The sequence below is a fragment of the Polypterus senegalus genome, chromosome 9, assembly GCF_016835505.1.
Source record: "Polypterus senegalus isolate Bchr_013 chromosome 9, ASM1683550v1, whole genome shotgun sequence".
Taxonomy (NCBI): Eukaryota; Metazoa; Chordata; class Cladistia; order Polypteriformes; family Polypteridae; genus Polypterus; species Polypterus senegalus.
The window spans coordinates 127,747,836-127,772,727 of record NC_053162.1 but is presented as its reverse complement, the minus strand read 5'-3'; the positions used below and the strand labels follow the sequence as shown (position 1 = coordinate 127,772,727).

Sequence of the window (24,892 nt, the reverse complement as noted above, 5' to 3'; positions counted from 1 at the left end):
TGTGGCATCTCCCCTTCTTCTTACAACACTCAACAGATGTCTGGGGACCGAGGAGACCAGTTTCTCAAGTTTAGAAATAGGAATGCTCTCCCATTCTTGTCTAATACAGGCCTCTAACTGTTTAATCGTCTTGGGCCTTCTTTGTCGCACCTTCCTCTTTATGATGCGCCAAATGTTCTCTATAGGTGAAAGATCTGGACTGCAGACTGGCCATTTCAGTACCCGGATCCTTCTCCTACGCAGCCATGATGTTGTGATTGATGCAGAATGTGGTCTGGCATTATCTTGTTGAAAAATGCAGGGTCTTCCCTGAAAGAGATGACATCTGGATGGGAGCATATGTTGTTCTAGAACCTGAATATATTTTTCTGCATTGATGGTGCCTTTCCAGACATGCAAGCTGCCCATGTCACACGCACTCATGCAACCCCATACCATCAGAGATGCAGGCTTCTGAACTGAGCGTTGATAACAACTTGGGTTGTCCTTGTCCTCTTTGGTCCGGATGACATGGCCTCCCAGATTTCCAAAAGAACTTGAATCGTGACTCGTCTGACCACAGAACAGTCTTCCATTTTGCCACACTCCATTTTAAATGATCCCTGTCCCAGTGACAACGCCTGAGCTTGTGGATCTTGCTTAGAAATGGCTTCTTCTTTGCACTGTAGAGTTTCAGCTGGCAACGCGGATGGCACGGTGGATTGTGTTCACGGACAATGGTTTCTGGAAGTATTCCTGAGCCCATTCTGTGATTTCCTTTACAGTAGCATTCCTGTTTGTGGTGCAGTGTCGTTTAAGGGCCCGGAGATCACGGGCATCCAGTATGGTTTTACGGCCTTGACCCTTACGCACAGAGATTGTTCCAGATTCTTTGAATCTTCCAGCTCTTCGTTATGCTCAAATTTACTTTTTCCAGCCTCTTATTGCTACTTGTCCCAACTTTTTTGGGATTTGTTGACACCGTGAAATTTTGAATCAACATATTTTTCCTTTAAAATGATACATTTACTCGGATTAAACATTTGATCTATTATCTATGTTCAAATACAAATAAAATATTGACATTTGCCATCTCCACATCATTGCATTCAGTTTTTACTCACAATTTGTTTAGTGTCCCAACTTTTTTGGAATCCGGTTTGTATACCGCAACACAACTCAGCAGGACCTCACAGCTTATAGGACCAACTGTGAAGGGCTCTGAATACTTTCTGAATGCACTGTAAGTTACCATAATCAACTGGCTACTAAGCAATAACTTTCCATTTAGTGTTAACAGAAATTCAGCAATTTAATAATTAAGGGATAATATATCACGGAAATGATTTTCATTCGTAATTTGAAAATTTAATTAAAAGTACTTTTTGTAACATTTCTTATATGGATTACATCTTGCCTGAAGAAGGGGCCGGAGTTGCCTCGAAAGCTTGCATATTGTAATCTTTTTAGTTAGCCAATAAAAGGTGTCATTTTGCTTGGCTTTTCTCTACATTCATAATGGCTAACACGGTACAACAACCTAGTACTACTTATATGGATTACGTAAAGGTATGTTGTTCTGAAGCTTCTGGAACAGTATTTACTGAAAATATCTGCATCTACAAAATAGAATAGACAGAGAATCTTATGGAAATTGGCCAGATTACTTCAATTTTCAAAATATTTAAATGAGAAATGCATCCCACAATATTCCTTAAAATGTTGGTGATCTTCCTGTGTTCAGACAAATGATATTTCAGATGTTTTCAGGAAAGTGTGGTGTGTTTGTAAAGAATTGTTTTCTTGAAATCAGTAAATGACTCCAGAAATTTCTCATAGGATATATAGTATGGTAAACATGACATCCCTCCATTTATAAAGATACGCCATGAATGAATTGATATATGTAAAAGTGTAAGTGGTGATATTAGGACTGGGAGACTGCATTGTCAGAGACTGACATAATCACATCATTCTTGCGTGCTGGGTGAAGTGCTGAATGTAACAACTGTGTTGAAGTTAATTAATTATATGTTTTTCTCCTAAAATTTTAGTTTTTGGTTGTAGCTATTGGGCTGTGTGGGACTTTTTAGGGCTTTTTTTTCCTTTAGAAGAGTTTTTTTTACTGTTTCTTTCACCTGTACAGAAGAATGATTGAAAAGTCATTTGTGTTCAAACTTGTAGCACAAGCAGAGAACAGAATATGGAATGTGGTGGCAGTAGCCAGCAAGGCAATGAATAAATGAGCCATGCCTTACTTAGAGGATATTAACATGTAAAGAAAATAACCAGCTAAAGCTTTACATATCACTCATACCCAGAAGAATTAGCATTAGTAGCAAGAGAGTGTTCATTCATAAGAAGAAAAGTGTTTGTGTTAAATATGGTGTAGATGGAGGGCCAGGCTCCACGTTAGAAAACAGTCAACTTGATGGGCACAGACTAGGGTAAGCAGTTGTACAAAAAACAAGCCACTAACCAAATAACTAACTTTGTAACAAAAGAAGGTATTAAGTAATGAGAAGAATTTAGGTTGTAAAAAGTCAGTACTATCAAGACGGCAAGGGCATAACTATTCATTAATGGGTAGGGACACATTTTAAGCAGAAACAGTGTAGGAAGAGGCACAGAACTTAAATGTAAAGAAGCAATTAAAGAGTTTGGAAAACAGACAGTTATATCCTCAAACTGGGTAAAAAAATGAAAAGTTTAGAAACACCAATGAAAGACACATAGCAGGTAGTTGAGGTGTGAGAGTATTACAGGAGCTTAAGGGTCCAGCAGGTGTTAAATAACTGAAATAGTTCATTTAATCTTATATTATTATTATAATATTTATATTATTTAACTTAATAGAAAGGGGTTGGGCAGTTCAGTAATCTAAATCCAAATTTTAAAAACAAGGACAATATAATGCCAGTATTGTTAGATGATGGACTTTTGAGAAATGAAGGATGAGCTGGGCCTCTCTAAGGTATACGTTTGCAAGAGAACAACTGATCCAGCACCTCAGCCTTAGGGTTGCTAAACTGGAGGAGGTGATTATTCTGGAAATATCCACACTATTTTTCTTTAGCAGTAAAACAAGTGGTTTCATTTGTGTGAAATACAGTTCTACCTTTCTCATGTAATATGTCATTTATTTTAACTGAAAGTTTATATCTTTTTGCATCATCATTCTTCTCTTTTTGGTATCTGCAAACCTTTAACCACCAGAGATTCTTTGGCACAATGGCTTGTAGCTAACATGCTGTCGTAGCCTGCTTCAGGTCATTTGCTGCCGGGAGTGTGCCGCCAGTAGATTTTCACATTTGAAACTGTGTGATCCAGCCACAAAATTTGTTTTACCAGCTAAACTAGGCTTGCTACAGCAGTAATTACACATTACTGTGTCTTCCTCCAGACTGTACAAAAGCCAGCAGAAGTCCAATTACCAACTAGTCTAGAACTTTTGCTTCTCCATCCCGCTCCTACCTTTTGACTCAATCTTTCAGTTGAGGTCGATGTGCTGTTGGATTCACATTTCTAAGGTTACATGTGTTTGTAAGCATGTAATGAAGTACCACAATTTAGCTTCTTCTGTACTTCACACAGTGACCTTGTCAAAAAATAAAATAAACACCCAAATAGACAAGTGAATATCTGAACATTTATTAGCTAGTGACTACTGACACTATTTTTTTTTAGTCACCAATCATGAAATTTTGTCACAAATGCAATTGTAGAGGTCTGAACTATGACTCAAATTATTCCTCACAAACCAAATGTCATTATGCCTAGCTTAGCAAACACTGTGTTCATACATCTGTAAAACATGCTGAAGTAACATTCAACTAGGATGATGGCAAGTCCTCCTCCTCCTCGGAGCCTCTGACTGTATGTTTCCTTTACAAATGTACATGCATTACCATTGTGCTCTTGTGCCATATGAGGTAAGACCTGCACATTTTGCAACTCACAACTTTTTTTTCTGTGTTCTGAGTGAAGTGCTCCCAAACTCTGGAAGTCTTAGATCACACCATCTGTTCTCTCACTTGCTTACCATCTGCCATTTTTCAAATGCGTTCATAACCAAATGAAATAGTGATGCAGTTGTATGCCACAACGTACCTAATGATGCAATCAAATGTTAACATGTTTATTTGTTAAAATATTACTTTTCTGTAATTTTAACCATTATATTTGGGCTGTGTGATGCTCCATGCACTAGCACCTCTGCACACTTCTGGGCGTCTATAATGTAACCGAAATGATCAGTGGTGTATTTGAGACACAGAACCAAAAATAGTCAAAGGAAAACAAATCTTTATTAAACTGCCAGTAAGAAAACCAAAACTCTAGTGTCATGCACTCCTCTGCAATGACACTAATTGAATATATACAACAATAATCAAAAATAAGTGATGGTGAATCTGTACAGTATTTGCATGGCTCTAAAATAAAAGTGTTGAGCAAAAATAAGAAAGAAATAATAAAAAAACATATGATTAGACAACTTCTCTTCTTCCTCCTTTTCCCAGGACAAAAAATCAGAGTGAAGAAAATGGCACAAGCACAAAACACAAGAGAAGCAGTGGGGGAAAAAATAAAAAGTAACCCAACACCAACTTGTCAGTGACAGCGCTTGTGACCTTCCACTCCCTATTTCCCCGATCTAGGCAGAAGTCACCCTATATTTTGGGCATCTCGTGTTCGTGTGTGTGTGTGCATAGCTTCCGGCACAAACACATTCTCACGTGCACGCACTTTCAACTTCAGGCATCTTCCTGGCATCACTTTCGTTTTTTTAATCATAATTGCTACTATGCACTCCTGGCTTACGTGCCTCCGTTTTCAGTCAGTTACCTTGCCATGACTCCTGCAGCCACACAGATATCCTTCCTCAGTATGGCATAAAGTAATGCTGGGATGTCAGAGTGCCGCCATTCATGTATTAACGTGAATGACAGGCCTCCTCACCCACAACAAAACTGCCAACAACATTTCCACCTGTGGCATGCCACCAACCATAGCCATTTGCTTTCAAAGCCTTCTCACCTTCCCTTCCGGTAAGCGCTCTCTTTTACTACTAACCTATACAAAACATCAAACTGCTCTGGTTAGTTATTAGTCTCTCAAAGTTCTGTGATACAGCCTATCACAGGCTTCAGATCAAACATTGCTATTTGACTATAATTCAAATTTATTTGAAAAAGGTCTCGTTCAAAGGAAGGCTAAAACTGAGAATCTCAATGTAGAAGAACAGTTGTTTATTCTACCTGTACTAATTTTGGCTTTGAATTACTCCAGATGCGATATGCAAAGTTGTGGTATTTTACCGATTTGGTTTTGCACTTCACATCTGCCTTTATGTATTTTTAAATGGTTAGCTTGTTCTCTTCATTAGTAAAACTTACTGCAAGGACCCATTAAAATAATTTTTTTCTTGACTCATTGCTTTATAGTCTGATGTACAAGTTTACTCGGAGCAGTTTTTCTAAACACTTCTCTGGTGTGATGTCCCACATTAACTCCCCATCTTACGTGGCTGCTGGTTTGACACATAAAGCCTTGAATAATGACGTGTAATTAAAAAAATTTCAGGCCACCTTTATTATAATATTGTTGCATCTGTAAAGGAAAAAAAAATTAACAGATTTTGTGGACTCTGACTTGGTTCTATGACAAGCCCAGTTTTCCAGATGAATCTCACAAGTGCTGACTGGCTTTTTATTCTGAATGCCATGATATAAACAGTACCCAGCCAGTGCCCATTTGCCATCTCCAGAATAATAAAGCAACTCTGCCTTCAACCTGTCTGCTCATTCACTTTGCTCACTATTGTCACTCTGTTATGGTTACTTAACTGCTTTCCTCTTGATCCTTGTCAGGAGACTGGAGAGTGAACCATAAAAGCAGCTATGAAAAGGAGCCTAAATAATTGAAAGTCACATACACACTGACACCATGCTTCGATTCATTATTATTAATAGTTTTTTTTTTTTTTATTTTGCAGTTCTTCAGCAAGCCATGAAGTACTTAGAACAATGTAGTTTGGGTCCCATTCGTTGCCTTCACCAGGTGTTATGCTCTGTAAACATATTGTGATGTATCTTGCTAATGCAAGGGCAACTGTAGGTAAGAGGAAGAAAGGCTTGGGTGGAGCCCTGGTGAAAGAACATTTTTGTGAGGGTATAGGACTGCTGAGTGACAGGGGTGAGGGAGAGTGCTCTCATGCCCAGCTGGCTTTGTCAACCAGTCGTCAGCACTACACTGAAACCCTGACGACAATGCTGATGCTTCCATTTTATAGGATGCAGCTGCTCAGGATTTTGATGGCTCTTATACTTAAATAACAGTTGCCCAAATACAATCAGGATTATGTTTTGCTGTCTACATTTATTCTTGCACTGGCCATTACCATAAGTAAACAAAAAGAAACATACAGTACATGCATATAATGCCCAGAATCATTAACCTAAGATCAATATTAGAATATTTACTTATTTTTAATTTGAATATATAGTATGATTCACGTCTTGGGTTCTTTATCACTATATCAAAGGAGTTTATTGCTTCTGTATAAGGAGCTGCTTATTGCCATAGAGGCTGCAGATTCATGGCCAGCACCTCCAAGATCTAGAGCAATTTCTTGCCTGTAATACTGTTTAGTTGGGTTCATACTGATAGAATGGCAGAGCCAGTCCGTCCAGATATTTGATGCAATGCAGGGCTTTGCTAAACATATACTAATTGACATAGGGTGTGTTGTTCATTTAACATTCACTTGCTTCCATACATCACAATAATTATCTGAACCCACATTACTTAATGCAAGGTTGTGGTGTTCTCTTTACTGAATTCTCCAGGGGTGCTTAGAAACTTATGCATAATCACTCACCTGAGTTAATCTACACAGACACAGTGGAAATGTTCAAACTCAATGAAGATCCTGTTTAGGATAAGAATCATACCTGCTATGAAGGACCAACTTGTAAAACATCTATGCTAAAAATATAATTAAAACAAAAAATATGCTTTATGTATAGCACTGCTCTGTCCCTTGACTGCATGCATGCTGCACTACTTTCTCCCTGTTAATAAAGACAAATCCATGGGTTTGTGGGATGTTACCAACATATTTCACTTAAACTCCTGTGGCAATTTATGAAGTCCTGGCAAGTTTTCTGTTTCTCCAATATTCTTAGCACACTTACTCAAACCCATTACAGATACTTTTCATGTCTATTTCACACTCTCAGGGCCACACTGCAACCTAAAAAACTATAATTATGCACAAAGGAGAACACAGCAACAACAAAATACTTTTATTTTTTTTTTCAAATGACGACCAGACTGAAAGTGTATTTTTTTTTAAATTCATTCATCTATATAATGAGCCTGCTACATCAAGGCAGTGAATGGGATAAGCCAATCACAGGATGCCCATGTGCACATTCATTCTCACACATTGGCAAAGTGGAACTTTCAAGTACTGTATTATGAATACTGGAGTTGCTGGAAAAAAATATATAAGCAGATTAAACTCTACAAAGACAGTGAGCTGGCTACTATCCTCAATCCCAGATCTCAGACAAAGCAGCATTGACTACCACATTACCCCATCTTGTTAAACATTCTTGTTATTTTTTTGCTTAGTTTATAGCTTCTATTATATAGGTCACTGCACATTCTACTATAATACTGCACAAAAGTAAGAACATCTTTGCCCAGAAAAAAAAATTAAACAGTTTTTTTTGCAAATTCCTTATGCATAACTGGCTTGACAAAGCAGGAGGAGCTGCAAAAAAGCATTCGAATTGTAAAAATAGGGAACAACTTTCCTCGTTAACAAATATTCTTGAATATTAGTCTAGCTACCACAGACTTAGACTGGCTTATTATTAAACAACAATGTGTCCTTCTCTTCCACACACACATAATTATAAACATTTACTGTATAATGCATAATCAGTACATGAAGGAATAAATAATGATGACTTGTAATTATATCAGAAGTTACTTTTGTTTTGCATAATAATGGTAAACATACATAGAAGTTTTGACCCTTTGACCAGAAAGTCGATACAGCTTGTAAATATCTATATACTCGCATTTAAGATCTCCTGTGTACAAGTTAGGACTTGATTTTATCATATAATTTCTGGTATTTTGTAATGTCGGTCATATAAGTCAAATGCAGAAAACTCACACTATTGGTCCATGAGATTAGGATATGCTAACACCCACCTGAGAGGGTAACCACGGAGCACACTGCCTTTTTTTTCTATATATTGTGCCTACGTGACCACATGGTAATACCCAAACTATTCCGATTGACATTTGCACTTTTCTGGGTTTTTTGTATCTCACACTCTCATACACCTATATCATGAGAGCATCCTTTATTTATGATGGAGTGTTCAATCAGAAGAAAATATGAAGCTGGTTTTAAATTAAAAGTCGTTGAAGTGTTGAAAGAAATTGGTAACTGCACTTCTGGAACAAAATTTGATGAATCTGAGAAACTGGTGCGAGATTGGAGGAAGCAAGAAGATATTAAAAAAAATAAATAAAAAAAAGTGTTTCATTTCCGAACTGGCATATAAGTCAGGGTCTGATTTTATGATCTATTTTTTTGGTTTCAAGGCCCGACCTATACGCGAGTATATACAGTAATATCTTCAACTAAAATATTCATGGAAACCTAGGAAAAATATAAATAACTAGCCAACCCGCGGCGTACCATACGCCGCATAATCAGGCCGGTTTTTTATTGAATTTTAAGCACAGGGAGAAAATTAACATTTGAAACACCGGTAATGTAATAAATCAGCAAGAAAAGCAACATTGTAACAATGCACGGAACGAACCCACGCACAATCGTCCGTGACTGAAAACCGACGGATCGTCCTCGCGCCTTCTGCTGCCAGACGGAGGGATGGGGGTTCACGGCACGGAGAGTGGAATGGAGGAGAGAAGGACGTCCATTCAGCTCCGTCCGTCATGCTAGTCTGCTGATTTCTCGTTCAGTATGTACTGCCCGGTCACGTGCCCACCTCCAACTTGTCACTTGTGTCGTCGTCTTTACACAGTCCAGATGCACATGTGACTGACGTGGACTTTTCATTGCTCTGTGCGGTTTTGGCCGCTTTTCTATATATAATCCACCAAGACACCTGACCACGGTAGTAGCGAGGTGGGAGGGGGGTGCGTAGAAAGTGCAGGAGCATCTAAGAAGACGCACGTTTGTCGCGACGCAACCAGTGGGAGCGTCAGGACCGATCCGGGGTAGACGGCCGCCTTTGTGCGAATGTGGTTTCGCCGCCCTACGTACCTATTTTCTATTATGATATGACGGATATTACTATTACATGTACTACTTCAAACAGGATTATGACGGTGTTAGGGTTAGAGTCGGGATGTATAAATAAAATTTAATTTCAAACGATTAATTTCAAATCAAACCAGCCTAGATTAGAAAGCCGGTTTATTTAATCGTTCTAAGCGACAGGCAGCTCTGCACACAGTGACAGTCAATTCAGAGATCGCCGCAGCTCCGCTGTCTTTTGCCGCTTCTCTTGACTCGCAATCCCGTTGAGGAACGTAAGCGTCTCACATGAAATCTATCGCCTTCGCGACGCAACTATGAAACATGCAAGTTGAACGTTGACTAAGGGACTACACACATTTAGAGAGCGTGCCGTAAACACATGGTAAGCAATGGAACCGTTCAGACAGAGCGTGCGATGAGGCGGCGACCATCAAAGGCTTTTGCGCCCGCTCACGCGAGCAAATCGCTATGTATGTGGAGTCCCTAATAGGCATCAACGCATCGACTACAATACACGCCACTTTGTCAAACTTTGCTCACTGCAAACGCCGCCGCTGCTATAGTCGTCGGCCGCGCTCAGACTTTAAAATTCAAAGGCGGACAGCCGCCGGTCGCAGCGTCGCCGGCTGCTGCATCGTCTCCTCAACGGCCGCCTTTGAGTTTGGCCCCACGTCGGGGGCACGCGTTTTGCCCGTCGCCAGGATCGGCCCTGGGGAGCGTATGAGTTGCACTTAGTGGGAATTCCACGGTTTGCAGCCCGAATGGGGCTCAACGGCTTACCCACGCCGGGTAGACACACGGTCAATGTCATGCATAATTATTTATTGAATGCTAAACACTTCTGGAAAGACACCGTTGTCTAAAAGGGAGGGTTTGAGGATACAACAGAAAGTGAATGAAAAGATGGAACTGTAGACTTTTCATTGCTCTGTGCGGTTTCGGCTGCCTTTCTATATATAATCCACCAAGACACCTGACCACGGTAGTAGCGAGGTGGGAGGGGGGTGTGAACAAAGTGCAGGAGCATCTAAGAAGACGCATGTTTGTCGCGGATGCGAATTGCTGTATGTAGCGTGTAAAACAGTTTGCCATGGAGCACGTGGTGGAGCGTCGTAACCGAAAACTCAGTTTTTAAAAACTGCTCACTTCATTGTGTTTTAACCTCAGTTGTAAAGGATTGTTTTAAGGATCCCATGGGATACCCTCGCAAACCGTTTGACACGCTGCACCATAGAGTCCGGACGTATTCATGTAATCAGCGTATTGTTGAGCAGACTGTATAACAATGCCTCTGTGACTAAGAACAACGGACACCACATCACCGAAGTTATCCCAATGTTGTCAAACAAAGCTAAGAGCCATGTCACGAAGTTTGAGAGCAACAGTTTCACAATGACATTTCTTCAAAAAAAACCCGACTGACAGAAACAAACAATTACCTGAAGCAGGAATTTCCATAACATTGAAAGAATTGTTGTTTCCATGAAATACATTTGAAGCGGCAGCCATGGAGGGCAAAAGAATAGTCAACGTGGCTCACAGCTGAGTTTGGACCGGAGCACAGACCAATGCGAGTGAGTATGTGTTTGATGAGCTGTTTGATTTGGCGGGCAGTGGTCTGAGGTGCGTTCCTGAGCACGTGGGAGGAGGGGTAGAGTTTCTGGGCGGGGCTTCGTTGTTCCTTTCGCATGGTTTTTCATGGTGTCGAAACCAAAAAGAATAATGAAAAGTCAACGTGGCTTAGACGTGCATGTGGACTCCTAGCAAAGACGAAAGAGGCTAACTGGGTGGTCGGTGAGTTTTTGCGTCCGGGCACATGGGCAGGCAGTGTGAATGCCTAGAGAGCGAGGGGCGCGGGCGGTGAAAAGGAGTGTTGGTGGGTAGGAAAACGTCTTCCGTGTTCCTGCAGGAGCATCTAAGAAGACGCATGTTTGTCGTGGATGCGAATCTGTATGTAGTGTGTAAAACAGTTTGCTATGGTGCAAGCGGTCATGCGTTGTAACCGAAAAATCGGTTTTTAAAGACTGCTTACTTCATTGTGTTTTAACCTCAGTTGTAAAGGATTGTTTTAAAGATCCCATGAGATACCCCTCACCTGCTGCATATGGCGATTCACCTCCGCGAGAAACTCGCCTCTATGAACAGTCAACGTAGCTCGGAGGTGCATGACATTAACCTGCCCTGCACCGCATGTGGCCTCCTCGACAGACGAATATAAATGACGCCACTTTTTCTGTGTCCTCGCGTCCGACTTGGTGGGCGTGGCCCTGCGAGTTGTCGCCGTATCCAATGGAGTTGGTGGGCGTGGCTCCTTCCTTCGTGCGCCATAGGTGTCTCACTTGTCGGCGGCTTAGTGAATCCACGCCCCTTCCGGTGTGCTTTTCATGGTTGTCTTGCCTTAGTGAATTATATATATAGATGTATATCTTACACTAAAGCTTTAACGTTTTTCCCTAGTAAAAAAGCCTTTTAAACACAGCAAAGAAAAAAAATCTATTACACCATAGTGCTAAAGGAGAATACTCACCTATTCTGGCAATTGGGATTCCACATTGTAAAATTTGCACAGTACTATCTACAGCTGCTTGAACAGATGGAAAGGAGCAAACTGCTGAAACAATTGTTTCTGGAATGCCATACAAGCGGAGTGTAGTTTTAGTAATAATGCCAAGTGTCCCCTCTGATCCAACAAACAGATTAGTAAGGTTGTAGCCTGCTGATGTCTTTCTATGGGAAAATGAAATGTTACTAAATACATAAAGTCTCAAATCAAAACATAGAAATGAGCATACTGCATCAGATTAACACACTCCAAAAAGCTAGAAAAGAATTTTAAAAAGTTATGTTTGATGTGCACTGGTTTACTTTGGTACAGAAATCTCCTTTTTTGTTAGAAATTACTACAAATCCCCTGCTGAAGTCAATGGAAAGCCAGAGAACTGCTTCTGAGCAAAAAGTAAATGCAGCCTTGCAACTTTTGGTAGTGTCTACTAGGGCCATTTGCTCCAACCTTGATTATGCCTAGGTGGTACTATGGAAACATGTATCTTTAGGCAGAATATTGCTGAGTAATGTACCCTGTCATTCATCTCGAAAGACATATCCAGGAATCAGTCAGATGTATCTTAGCACCAGCAGAAAGATGAATCAGCAGTCAGATAGCAAGACTGTCAATATGTGTAGCAGCGAAATACATGAAGGAGGCATTTATGATAACATATACTACAGTAAATGTCATATTGAATGTTATCCCTGGAACTTATGAAGCGATACACAATGCAGTGTACTTCTACTGCTGTAGTATCTTGTACACCAGCATGTATTACTCCTTCACTATACTCTTAAGTAGTCTACTGCTAAAGACAATATGGATGATTTAGAGGCAGTACTGATATGTATTTGGAGGTTATACTTTATCTCTGTATTTCCATGTAACAAAGCTTCCTCCAACTTCCTAAAGAAATGGGTGATCTCATGTGGTCTGTGTATACAGTATATAGGTCTTACAATGGACCAGCACCCCATCCAGGATTAGTTTCTGAATTGTACTTAACTGCTTCCAGGATAGACTCCAGCCCTCTGTATAAAGCAGATATGAGAAAATTAAGTATGCCAGGTTTGCTGTAAATATAATGCACAGAGTCACCATACTCTAGTTATATCATGTAAAAAATCATAATAGAGAAATTATTTAGAGATAAACAAAGATGAATAAAGGGAGAGATTATATCACTGTTTTTGCACCACTAGAAGGGTTAGTTGAAAGTATTCTTCAAGTAAAGCAAGAGTGAAGGTAATACATATTATAAAATTACAGAGTGTGTGCAGTGAGCAAAACTTAAGATGAACAATACTAAATTTCTGTACTGAATAGCAAAAGAAAAGTTTTTTTGGGGCTGGGTATGATTTTATTCAATAGTGTGTTCAAACTTTCCAAGGCACTTCAACTGAGTCAATGACCCATGTATGTTTTATGAAGCCATCTTATAGTGCACGGCACATATTATCATGTTTAAAAAGAAAATAAGACAACTTTGGGACAGTTATCATTATTTAATTTTATTTTTAGCTTTTACAGAAGTACCTAGAGGTGATGCAGGGCTGGATTCTGTCCTACAAACAGTAGGTTATGATATGATGATGAGATAACAGATATGCAGAGTCCAACTGTTGAATGACATAAAAAAAAACTAAACTAAAAGCTTGCCACTGTTTTCAACTCCTACTGTTTTTCTTAAGGATATTTGTTGCTTCACGGAGGTGGTTTCTCAGTTTTTATAAGCTAAACAGCACATAGTAAAATTTTGTGAGGGTGCACCGGTTCAGGTCAGCAAGAGTGCAAAATAATAAATGATACACTATAGCTCGATACTGGTAGTAAATACATGAAGAAAAGAACTAGGTTTTACAGTAAACCATTTGTACATGGATATTGTGTAAAGTATGTTAAGTGATCTATCTACAGTTAGGACTAAAAGGATAAAAGCCAAATGCTTCAGACTAGCCCACAATTTGCTCAGAGCCCTTTGAGTAGTCAAAAAATTCTGTTTCTCTTAGAATATTGTAAAATACTGATGTCTTTATGTGAAAGGTACAAGAAAGGGGCAATTCCAAATAATGCAAGATGTTTATTGTAAAATATGTAGTGAAAATTATGCTTTAAAGCCAAAGGAAGGAAGGCAGTCTATTCAAAAATAGACTCCATAAAAAAATGACTGAAATTTTTAAAATTGACATATTGTTAAATGTATAGCTTGTTATTTATTGACCACTTATATTAGTGTCTCCCGTCAAGCTGAGGTATAATGATTTTAAATAATAGTCCTGATATTTTAGTTAACTTTGTAAGCAGATATAATTTATTACAGTTTTCACTTGTAAATGACCTTAAATAATAATATAAATTAATAATATAGATTTGTCTGGTATCTTGCTCTTTCCTATATCTTGGAGAGCCTTACCCTTACATTCCAAGTCATAACCTTAGATCTTCTAAAAGCAACCTGTTAATAGGTTCCAAATGCCAAGCTTAAAAGAGGTGAGAAGGCCTTTGCTTTATGCACCAAACATCTAGAATATGTTACCAGTTGAGATACACTAGGCTAACATTATGGAACATTATATATATATATATATATATATATATATATATATATATATATATATATATATATATATATATATATATATATATATATATAGTTTCAATTTAGTTTCACTCTTAATGCTCTAGATATGCATACATTTATCAATCTCTTCCGTGAATCTGCAATCGTTATTATTTTTACATTTCTGTTTTCTTTTCCAGTTCTTCTGTGCAGCTATCTGTGATGTCTAAATGAAAGCAGATATCCCAACTTGTGACAAAACCCACTGCACCAGATCCTCTACGATGAAGACTAAAAAAGAACCAATAATGAACTACGTAAGAACATGTATGTTAGGTAGGATGCCCAGTGGGGGGCTGGGTGGTCTTTTTGCCTGAAAGACAGGTAGATTTTTTTTCTTCCCCAGCTTAACTGTGGAGTTTTTTTAAGTTACTTTTTCTGTACACCCTGGCAATCTAACCTTATTTTTGAACTGTCATAAAAAAATACATTCTATATCTTAAGGACTCTGTTTCTCTTAACTGTACATCATTCTTAGTTTGTGTATTTATCTTTGATATAGTATTTATTCATTTTTTTCTTATCTAAATTTAATTTAATTTCCTAAGCTCCTTTTTTATTTCAAAACATACCAATATACATTAATAAATCGTTCTTTAAGCAATTAGATTCAACAATAACCTCATTTATTTGGAATTCTAAACATCCACGCATCAAAAGAGCGACCCTACAAAGACAAAAGGCAGAAGGTGGCATGGCTCTACCTAACTTCCAGTTTTATTACTGGGCGGCAAATATACAGGCGATAAGAACCTGGACACAAATAGAAGAACATACACAGGCATGGACCGCAATAGAAGTAAAATCCTGCAGTACTTCTTTGTATTCCCTGCTCTGCTCCAATAAACACTGCGTTATCGGCAATACACTAATAACAATTGTGCTCCACTCACTTAGAATCTGGAACCAATGTAGAAAGCATTTTAAGGCGGAGAAGCTTCTTTCTGTGGCACCCCTGCAAAAGAACCACCTCTTTCAACCCTCACAAACATATGCAGTTTTAATATCTGGAAAAAATTTGGACTTAACTTGTTAAGAGATCTTTATATAGACAACGTCTTTGCATCCTATGAACAATTACAGTCCAAATTTAACATTCCAGCTACAAATTTCTTTCACTATCTTCAAATCAGGAACTTTGTTAAACAGAACCTTCCAGATTTTCCTCATCTTGCACCCTCATCCAGCTGGAAAAAGTATTGCTCAATTTCAAGGAGTTAGACTCCATCTCTACAATATATAAAATCCTTTTACAATCCCTTCCTTTCAAAGATCCAAGAGGACACTGGGAAAATGACCTCTCAATTAATATATCAGAAAAGGAGTGGAAAGTAGCAATGCAGAGAATTCACTCAAGCTCCATATGCGCAAAGCATACAATTATACAACTCAAAATTATATATCGAGCACATCTGTCTCGACTAAAACTCTCAAAATGTTTCCAGGGCATGATCCAACCTGCGAGCGTTGCAGCCAAGCCCCAACCTCACTGGGTCACATGTTCTGGGCCTGCACCAAATTAACATTATTCTGGACAAAAATTTTTAATTACCTCTCAGACAGTCTTGGACTCACAATCCCTCCTAACCCATTAACAGCTGTGTTTGGGGTTCTTCCAGAGGGTCTTAAAGTGGAGAAGGACAAACAAATTGTGATTGCATTCAATACACTGTTGGCACGCAGACTTATTCTGATAAACTGGAAGAACCCAAACTCTCCTCTTTTAAGTCAGTGGGAAACCGATGTGTTATACTATTTGAAATTGGAAAAATCAAATACTCAGTTAGAGGATCTGTGCAGACTTTTTCAAAACATGGCAGGATCTAATCAGTAATATTTTTGAAATGAGTTTATAAAGCACAGAGAATTTGTTGATTTAGGTATTTTTTACAAGCCTTAAATTTTACACCATTTGGCTTGCTCTCTCTCTCAAGGGTGGGGATCGATCTGTGCTTAGCATAATTCTTTTTTTTGTAAAAACTTGATTACTATGTATTGATTATAATAAAATTAATAAATAAATAAAAAATAAATAAATAAATTTAATTTGTTTTTCTTGTCATGTAACTACCTCTTCAACATGTTGTAAAGCACTTTGTGCTATGTCTTTTGTATAAAAATTTGCTATAGAAATAAACATTTTTAAACAAATATTCAGAAATTTAGCATAATTTGAATTTGCTTATATAGTTATGCATTGTAATGGCACTTTGAGCAGTTTTGTTTATGGTTATCCATCACTGAAATTTTTTTTTCCTTGCATAGTTTTTCATGGTGCATTTTGCTCAACTGATAAGACTGTGAAACCAATGAAGCTGCCCTCAAATGAATAAAAAACATTCTTTCAGAAATAACTCTGTAAATCTAAAGAATGTTATGATTTTTATTGTATCATATATATTTAATTTGCTTAAAATTCTTTTTAAAAATTGCATATGTACTGTGCAAAGTCAAAATTGAATCCATTGACTTTATATTTCCTTGTTTTTTTTTATCATTGTTCTTTCATTTGTTCTTTATTGCCGGACATCACTGCTGGTTTGTGACTTAATGCTTGACATGGCTAAGGTATGTGATTCTACGTTCTGGTGCTTCAGATGTCATCATATACCAAAATTTATAAATTACATTTACCTAAGAGACCAGAACCACTTTACAGTACATATAATACTTGTGCCAATAAACAATCTAAGATTTTACCTTACCTTGCACGACGTCCTTTCCCTGCTGTGTGAATGACTGAACCATCTGAAAGCACAACCTCTAAGTTCAAAACATTCTCCCTCATGGTTCCATAACGGACTGCATTAGTCCCAGATGCACTGGTAGCAGCCATCCCACAAAGAGATGCATCTGCTCCTGGGTCTGGTGGAGCAAAAGTATAAAACTGATTTATGATATACATAAAAAGTTAAAGATTACAGTTTACGGACACTGGTAAATAAAACTGACAATCTTTCAGTGATTGTAAAAGGAAATAAGTTTATGTGAAAAATCCCAAATCATGCAGTGAACATGAAAATTAACTTTTTCATATTTTGTTTTTTGTAACACAGTATATAGTATTGACGTTACTCAAAAATTTGGCACAGAAGTTTGTTAGTTAACATATTTAGTGAGAAGTCAAGCAAAATTACACCTTTTACTGGCTAACTAAAAAGATTACAATATGCAAGCTTTCGAGGCAACTCAGGACCATCTTCAGGCAAGATGTATTCAATTATAAATCAACAAAGGCTTGTGCATCCCCTGTGGCTGGGTTCTCTGTAGTTGACAATAGACTGTGTTAAATGTGCTTCTGTTAAAATTTATTATTTAAACTAGAGCACTTTGTTCAGATTTAAATAGACTGGTTTGTATTAAAGAGAATGCATTCTACTCTACACTAGAATTAAAATCCATCAAAATGTTTCTGTCTCTATTATGAGTCTCACTGAACTGTATAATAATCTTATCTCTCTATTATAAAAAAAATCTTGCGACGAGACGTGATCTTCTGAAGAGAGACACTTCAGTGAGGCAGAGACATTTTCACTTCCTGCAACATGGTCAAGTCACGTCAAACTGACATCCATTGGAACCATGTTCCCGTGAGATGGTGACCTAGTCAAGGAAAGTAATCATCAAGTAATCAACAAGTGGAATTGAAAACCTTGCAGGTCCAAACAGGGTCAGAAATAAAAGACAAAGAGTAAAAGACACAGTAGAACTTCATAAATATGTTCAAAAACATTGGTGTCATACACATGCAGAGCAGGTTACAGATTATGAAAGCAGTGGAATTCGAAAGGCTCATTAAAAAAAAACAACCTTGATGCAATACACACACAGAAAAAGTTCTACAGTACTAAAATTCGAAAAAAAACAGAGAACAGATCACATTCGCAGAAACTGAAATTATTACTCGGTGAAATAATGGAACAGCAAAAAGAGATTGAATATATGGACATAGGTGATATGTCATAAGTTGAAGGTGCAGTTGACTCAGTGTGAAGCATAAGAGTTAAAAAGACAAGAAGAGAGAAAATAATAATAAACCGAATAGTAATAAAAGTACTTTACAAAATATACAAATTGCACTTGTTATATATACAAATTGCACTTGTTATATATAAAAATCGCACTGGTTAAATGTACAAATTGCACTGGTTTACTTAAGGTCTATATTGCACATTGGGAGAATTATATAGAGCAGTTTTATTCTGAGTTCAGGGCCATGACTGCTTTTGGATAAATGCTGTGTTTAAGGCGGTTTGTCCTGGTTTTCATTGCTCTGTATCTCTTGCCTGATAGCAAAAGCTGGAAGAGGCAATGACTGGGATGTGATAAATCCTGTAAAAAGTCTATTGCTTTTTTGTAGCATTGGGAAGTGTAGATTTGTTCCAAGAGTGGGGAGGGTACCGCCAATTGTTCTCTCTGCTGTCTTGACAACCCTGTGGAATGCATTCCTTTCTTAGGAAATGCAGCTGCCGTACCACACACACAGTCCGTACGTGAGCACAATCTCGATGGAACAGTGATAAAAGGTAAGGAGCTTCCCAATGAAGAGATGTTTCAGCAAGAATTAAAAGATTTGTTGTTTGGTGAAAAGGAAATCCACAAACACTACAGGCAAAATATGCGTGTCTACAATAATCGTTTTGCGTTCGCATCATTCGATGCTCAAAACGTTGATTTACACAATAATGGATCATACACTATGAGAATCTGTGTTCCCGCAACAATTACAGCTATGACAATTTTAATTTTGAAAAAAACACAATTTGGTCAGGTGTATCTTTATGATCACAGAGAAGCGATGCAACATAGAATCGAAAGAGTTAAACGATCCGACATAATAGAAATGCTACATCCAATAATGGATACAAATCCATACGTCCAAAAGTATCGTGCTTTACACAAAATGTACCAGCAAAACACAGACAAAGACATTTTCTTGGATTTCTATATGAATCCGAAAGATCACAGTCGCATTTATAATAAACCCACATGTGACGAATTGTCAGCGATAATAATTTCGAAAGACGGAGATATCAAAGACAGATTAGATACTGTATTTGTGTATATCCAAAGGCAAAACACGATTCATCATTTATCTCAAATGCAACGTCACATGCCGACCCTTTCCTCTTTCCTTTGCTTTTCCCAGATGATGAAACAGGATGGTTGTACAATATGAAACAAATGCATTCAGAAAAATGAATAACACCCACACAATATTCCTGTCAAAATTAGCGATACGTTCCCATGTATTTAATCCACTTCTATCATCTCAACATCTATCGCAACATTACATTATTAATGCGTATGTGAAAGTCGCAGCTAATCGTCTCTTCTTTATTAAATCGAATCAAGCTAAACTTAGAATGAAACATATCCAAGGGATCATTGATCACATTCAAAATTCAAATATCAATAGTTTGGACAAATTTAAAATTTTACCATCATCATATCAAAGTAGTCAAAAAGCATTGCAACAGTTATATCATGATGCAATGGCAATATCCAGAACTATTGGTTGGCCAAATTTATTTCTTACAATGACATGCAATTCACAATGGCCAGAAATCCACAGCTTCTTGAGAACAAAGTGAACATAATGCATATGTAACAATTCCAATGAAAAAAAAAATCACTTTAAATTGTATTTCCACAGGACCAAAGCCAGGGTTGGCGAGCGAAGCCCCCTAGTATGTCTATGAAGAAATCTTATTAACTACTTAAAACAAATGCTTACTTCCTTCAGTCTCTTCTTAAATATAAATATTAAAGGAAACAAGTTAATTTCATAACTTGCATTTTTCCTACTTTTACTGCAAGGAGAGACATTCAAGATGTTTATTGTCATGTGTACATAGTACAATGAAATTCTTGCTTGCATATTTTGCGTAATACAGGGTGCTTTGCAAATGCAGCCTATTACAGAATTAAAAATTAAAACAGCCCAAAAACAAAAATGAAAAATAAATGGAGCTACATTAAGGTCTATTTCTTTTTAAATAATTAGAATACTTTTTGTCTAATAAATATTAAAAATATAAATTATTCTACACTGTTATTTAGATGCTACATTAAACACTCAAGTGGAAACAAAAAGGAAACAATGTTAAATCACATTTGGTACAGTACTAATACTAACCCACAGGAAACCAGAGGCCGCTGTCTCTGAGATATCTATTAAGGGCAGTCCTGGTTACACCTGGTTCAACAGTGACATCAAAATCTTCCTCATGTAAGTTAAGGATTTTATCCATCTTGAGTAGATCAAAGCATACACCTCCCTGTGATATGACAGAAAGCAGAAAAACTAGCAAAATACTGTTGTGTACACCAGTCTACAATGCTTAAAGCATCCTCTCTAAGGAATAAATAAAAAATAAGAGGAGAAACAGGCACAGCACAAGGACCATGGAAGGATAACACATGAAAATACAGGCCAGTCTCATTTATCAATCAAACTTGTCTTTGAATTATGATAGGAAGCCTGAGTCTAAAGTTTATTTAGTGAACTCCTTAGTAAAATTTATTTTGCTGCATTAACCAACTAAGTGAGTTGCCATCTGAAGATGTCATCTTCAGATAGTGAGAAGCAAAATTAGTTCATGTAAATCTAAAGCACTAATAATAAACTTGGCTTTGTCTCAACAAACAAAATAGCGGATACCCATCATCTGTTGGATGTACATAACAAAGACTGACATCTCAGTGGATGACATGCATTCTAGGAAAATTGCAGAAATATAATATAAATATTATAAAATATTGAATACTGTGGGTATTAAAATGTGCAATCCTCAATCTGCTTCACATTATTTTCCAGCTTTCCACTAAGACACTACCTGAATAAGCTAGTACCATTGAAAGGAATTGTTTCAAAACTGAAAAAGGCCAGTGCAAAAAAGAACTCCATATCTTTGACAGAACTTGCAAATATCAAAACACTTATAATACAACATTTCAACTGATAGGTAGACTTCTCTTGCCCAAATGGTTGTTTACTGTTACATCATACTTTGGATATGATGAATGAAAACAAGAAGTTGTTCTGTTTAAAAGTAACACATACATTAAGGATGTGGCAACAGTTATTCTGAGAATATTGGTATTCTTTAAAATGAATTATTGGTTGGTACTAGCAGACTGATAATACCTTTAAGTATATTAACCTGGGGTGAAACACCTTTACTCTATGAACATATATGTATGGTGCCCAATCAAGCTGGATGTTCGCAAGGAGCTACTACAATATTACAGCTATTCAAAGACCACTTCATGGGTTTATATGGGAAGCAGGTTAAGTAATATGACCGTTCAATAAAGGGTGAATACTGATTATCAAGCTGAAAATGGAAAATTCAAATTCATATTAATCATATCAATTGCTAATCAGATTAATTATTGCTCACTAGAAAAATCATATACAACATGACATGTCAAACTATAAAAACTACAAAACTGAAAGAATTTGACTTACGTTCATAGCCACAACTCCCCCTTCTAAGCCAGTGCCTGTGCCAAAAGGGATGATAGGAAGGCTGTGCCTATGGCAAATCCTTGCAAGCTCACTAACCTCCTCCACACATTTTGGCCATAAAACAGCATCAGGAGGCCTACAACTGAAAATCAAAGTTCAAATGATTAAAAGCCACTTTGATTTTGCTAACAAATTAAAAAAAAATAACCCTCTGCTATGTGGCCTATCTATGACCTTTGGAGCGATTTCCCAATTAGCACCATGTACCTACATCCTAAAAGATTCTAAAGTGACAGTATTTTGTGTTTCATAAATTGTGCATCATTCAAAGAGTGCCATAGGCAAAAGCATCTTTAGAGTAGAGAGAGGACAAAGGGGAGCATAAGAGACTACACTACAGATAGACATAAAAATGGGGACCAGTAAAATTCTACCTATAACAAATGTAGTGCCAGCATCAATTCTTAGCCCATTACTGAGCAAATGGAGCTCACTCTAGGTCAGGGGAGGGCAAAGAAACAAAAAGCCAACAATATGTATCATTCTCTAGAAATATGGTAATACCGTGAATTACTCTAACAAGTCAAAGGGTAAACAGAAGCTGTGGAAGGACTTCTGATCACACATTTAAACAGCCATTAAAATTCTGGTTAACAAACTGGCATATTTAGATAGATGAATGGGTGAGTAGCTGTTCAAATTAAAAAGGCACGAACATTTCCCATAATACTACATCAACTTCAGAATTTATTGAAACTATCAAAAAGTAAGTGTGGATGTGAGTATGAGCATAAGTGTGTGCATAATGGACTAGCATCGTGTTATGGGCTGTTTCCCGCCTTGCGCCCAATCCTGCAAAGATAGGCCCTGGACCACTGTTTCCTTGAAATGGATTAAGATTTAAGTTATGTTTTGTCATTAATTCTGTTACAAACTTTGCGGCGTGCATGCTAGTGAGCAAGTAAGAGAAAAGGACTTAGGCAGACAATACTTTACTAGGAAGAATATATGCATGAAGCACTTTTCAAATGTATCCATGTTTACAGTTAATGAGTTTCATTCTATTAGATTATACTGAACTCTTTTGTAAGCCGCTCTGGATAAGAGCATCTATTTAGTGAATAAGTGTAAATGTTACGGCAAAGGATATAAAAGCATTTGCATTATAAAATCTGAACTGAAATTTTCCTTTTCACCGAATTTCTAAAATGAGCTTCAGTAAGCACTGGGCCTTACGCAAGTACACTTAATATAATGTAATAAAGCATATTATTGACTTGTCTTTGTTTAAAGTCTTTTTAACTACATCTACCCCTACTGACCACTTACTATAACATGCCTTAATATTTTTTCATTTTTTTTCCCCACAGTGAATACTTCCAATTGCAACTGATGCCTCTGCATCACCAGCAAGATGACTCAAGCAAAGCAGCATATGTTATCCTTCTAGACAATTTACAGTTACATAGCATGTTTATAGCTTGTTCTAAGACATTTCTTTATGTCTAAGCTAAATTATTGCACATTTCACTTGTCTTGATAACAGCCACATAGCTATAATATCAAAACATAACATAAGAAACTAAAGTTATTTTTACACATTACATAGCCTATCCACGACTGAACAATCAACTAACCTCCATCTTTATCTTTTTTAAAAAGCAGTCACTCTTAGAAATTCCAGCATTTCATTCTTGTAATCTCCTTTTGCTTGTTACCCAACTTCCTCACTTTCCATACCACATTACATTTTTTTTCATTTCTTTAAGTAAGTTTAGGTACATTATATTCCTATATACAGGGTGGGCCATTAATATGGATACACCTTAATAAAATGGGAATGGTTGGTGATATTAACTTCCTCTTTGTGGCACATTAGTATATGTGAGGGGGGAAACTTTTCAGGATGGGTGGTGACCATGGTGGCCATTTGGAAGTCGGCCATTTTGGATCCAACTTTTGTTTTTTCAATAGGAAGAGGGTCATGTGACACATCAAACTTATTGGGAATTTCACAAGAAAACAATGGTGTGCTTGGTTTTAACGTAACTTTATTCTTTCATGAGTTATTTACAAGTTTTTCTTTGTTTACAGCCATTGACATGTCGCAGAAGTTAACACGTGAGGAGCGGATAGAAATTGTGTTGATGTCTGGTGAACGCAGTAACCGGGTCATTGCAGCAGATTTCAATGCAAGACACCCTACGAGACCACCCATCTTCCATGCTACAGTTAGCAAACTGCTTGCTAAGTTTCGTGAAACTGGTTCAGTGTTGGATTTGCCAAAATGTGGACGCATGAAAACTGTCACTAATGAAGAAACATCAGTGGCTGTCCTAGCTTCATTCAGCAAGAACCCACAGCGCAGCACTCGCCGCATGTCACTGGAGAGTGGCATTAGTCGAACATCCCTTCGGCGGATATTAGCTACTCACAAATGGCACCCTTACAAACTCCAGCTACTGCAGCATTTCAACGAGGATGACCCAGATCGGCGCACTGAATTTGCAGAATGGGCAAAACAAAAATTGGAACAGGACCCTCAGTTTACGCAGAAGAGTTTGTTCAGTGATGAGGCAAACTTTTATGTGAATGGTGAAGTTAACAAACAAAACCACCGCTATTGGTCTGACACTAAGCCACATTGGATAGATCCCTCCAAGACTGTTGGAACAAAAAAACAGATGGTATGGTGTGGTATATGGGGTACAAAGATAGTGGGGCCATTCTTCATCAATGGAAACCTCAAGGCCACTGGATATGCGAAATTGCTACATGATGATCTGTTTCCCTCTCTATGCACTGAAGCTGGCACATTCCCTGAGTTTTTCCAGCAAGATGGTGCACCACCACATTATGGGTTTCAGGTCCGAGCATTCCTAGATGAACAGTTTCCTGGAAAGTGGATTGGTCGTGGGCCAGTTGAATGGCCCCCAAGGTCTCCGATCTGACCCTCTT

At 37.7% G+C, this 24,892-nt stretch overlaps 1 protein-coding gene across 2 annotated transcripts in view; it reads right to left on the bottom strand.

Annotated features, from left to right (window-relative positions):
- Positions 1-24,892, bottom strand: part of ldhd (lactate dehydrogenase D) — a 72,497-nt gene that overhangs the window by 31,745 nt on the left and 15,860 nt on the right. For both annotated transcript variants that reach the window (XM_039763820.1, XM_039763821.1), the window contains exons 3-6: positions 21,935-22,076; positions 20,600-20,741; positions 17,166-17,325; positions 11,820-12,019 (exon numbers count right to left, since the gene is read on the bottom strand). In XM_039763820.1, the coding sequence (XP_039619754.1) occupies positions 11,820-12,019; positions 17,166-17,325; positions 20,600-20,741; positions 21,935-22,076 (644 nt within the window). The remainder of the gene's footprint in view (positions 1-11,819; positions 12,020-17,165; positions 17,326-20,599; positions 20,742-21,934; positions 22,077-24,892) is intronic.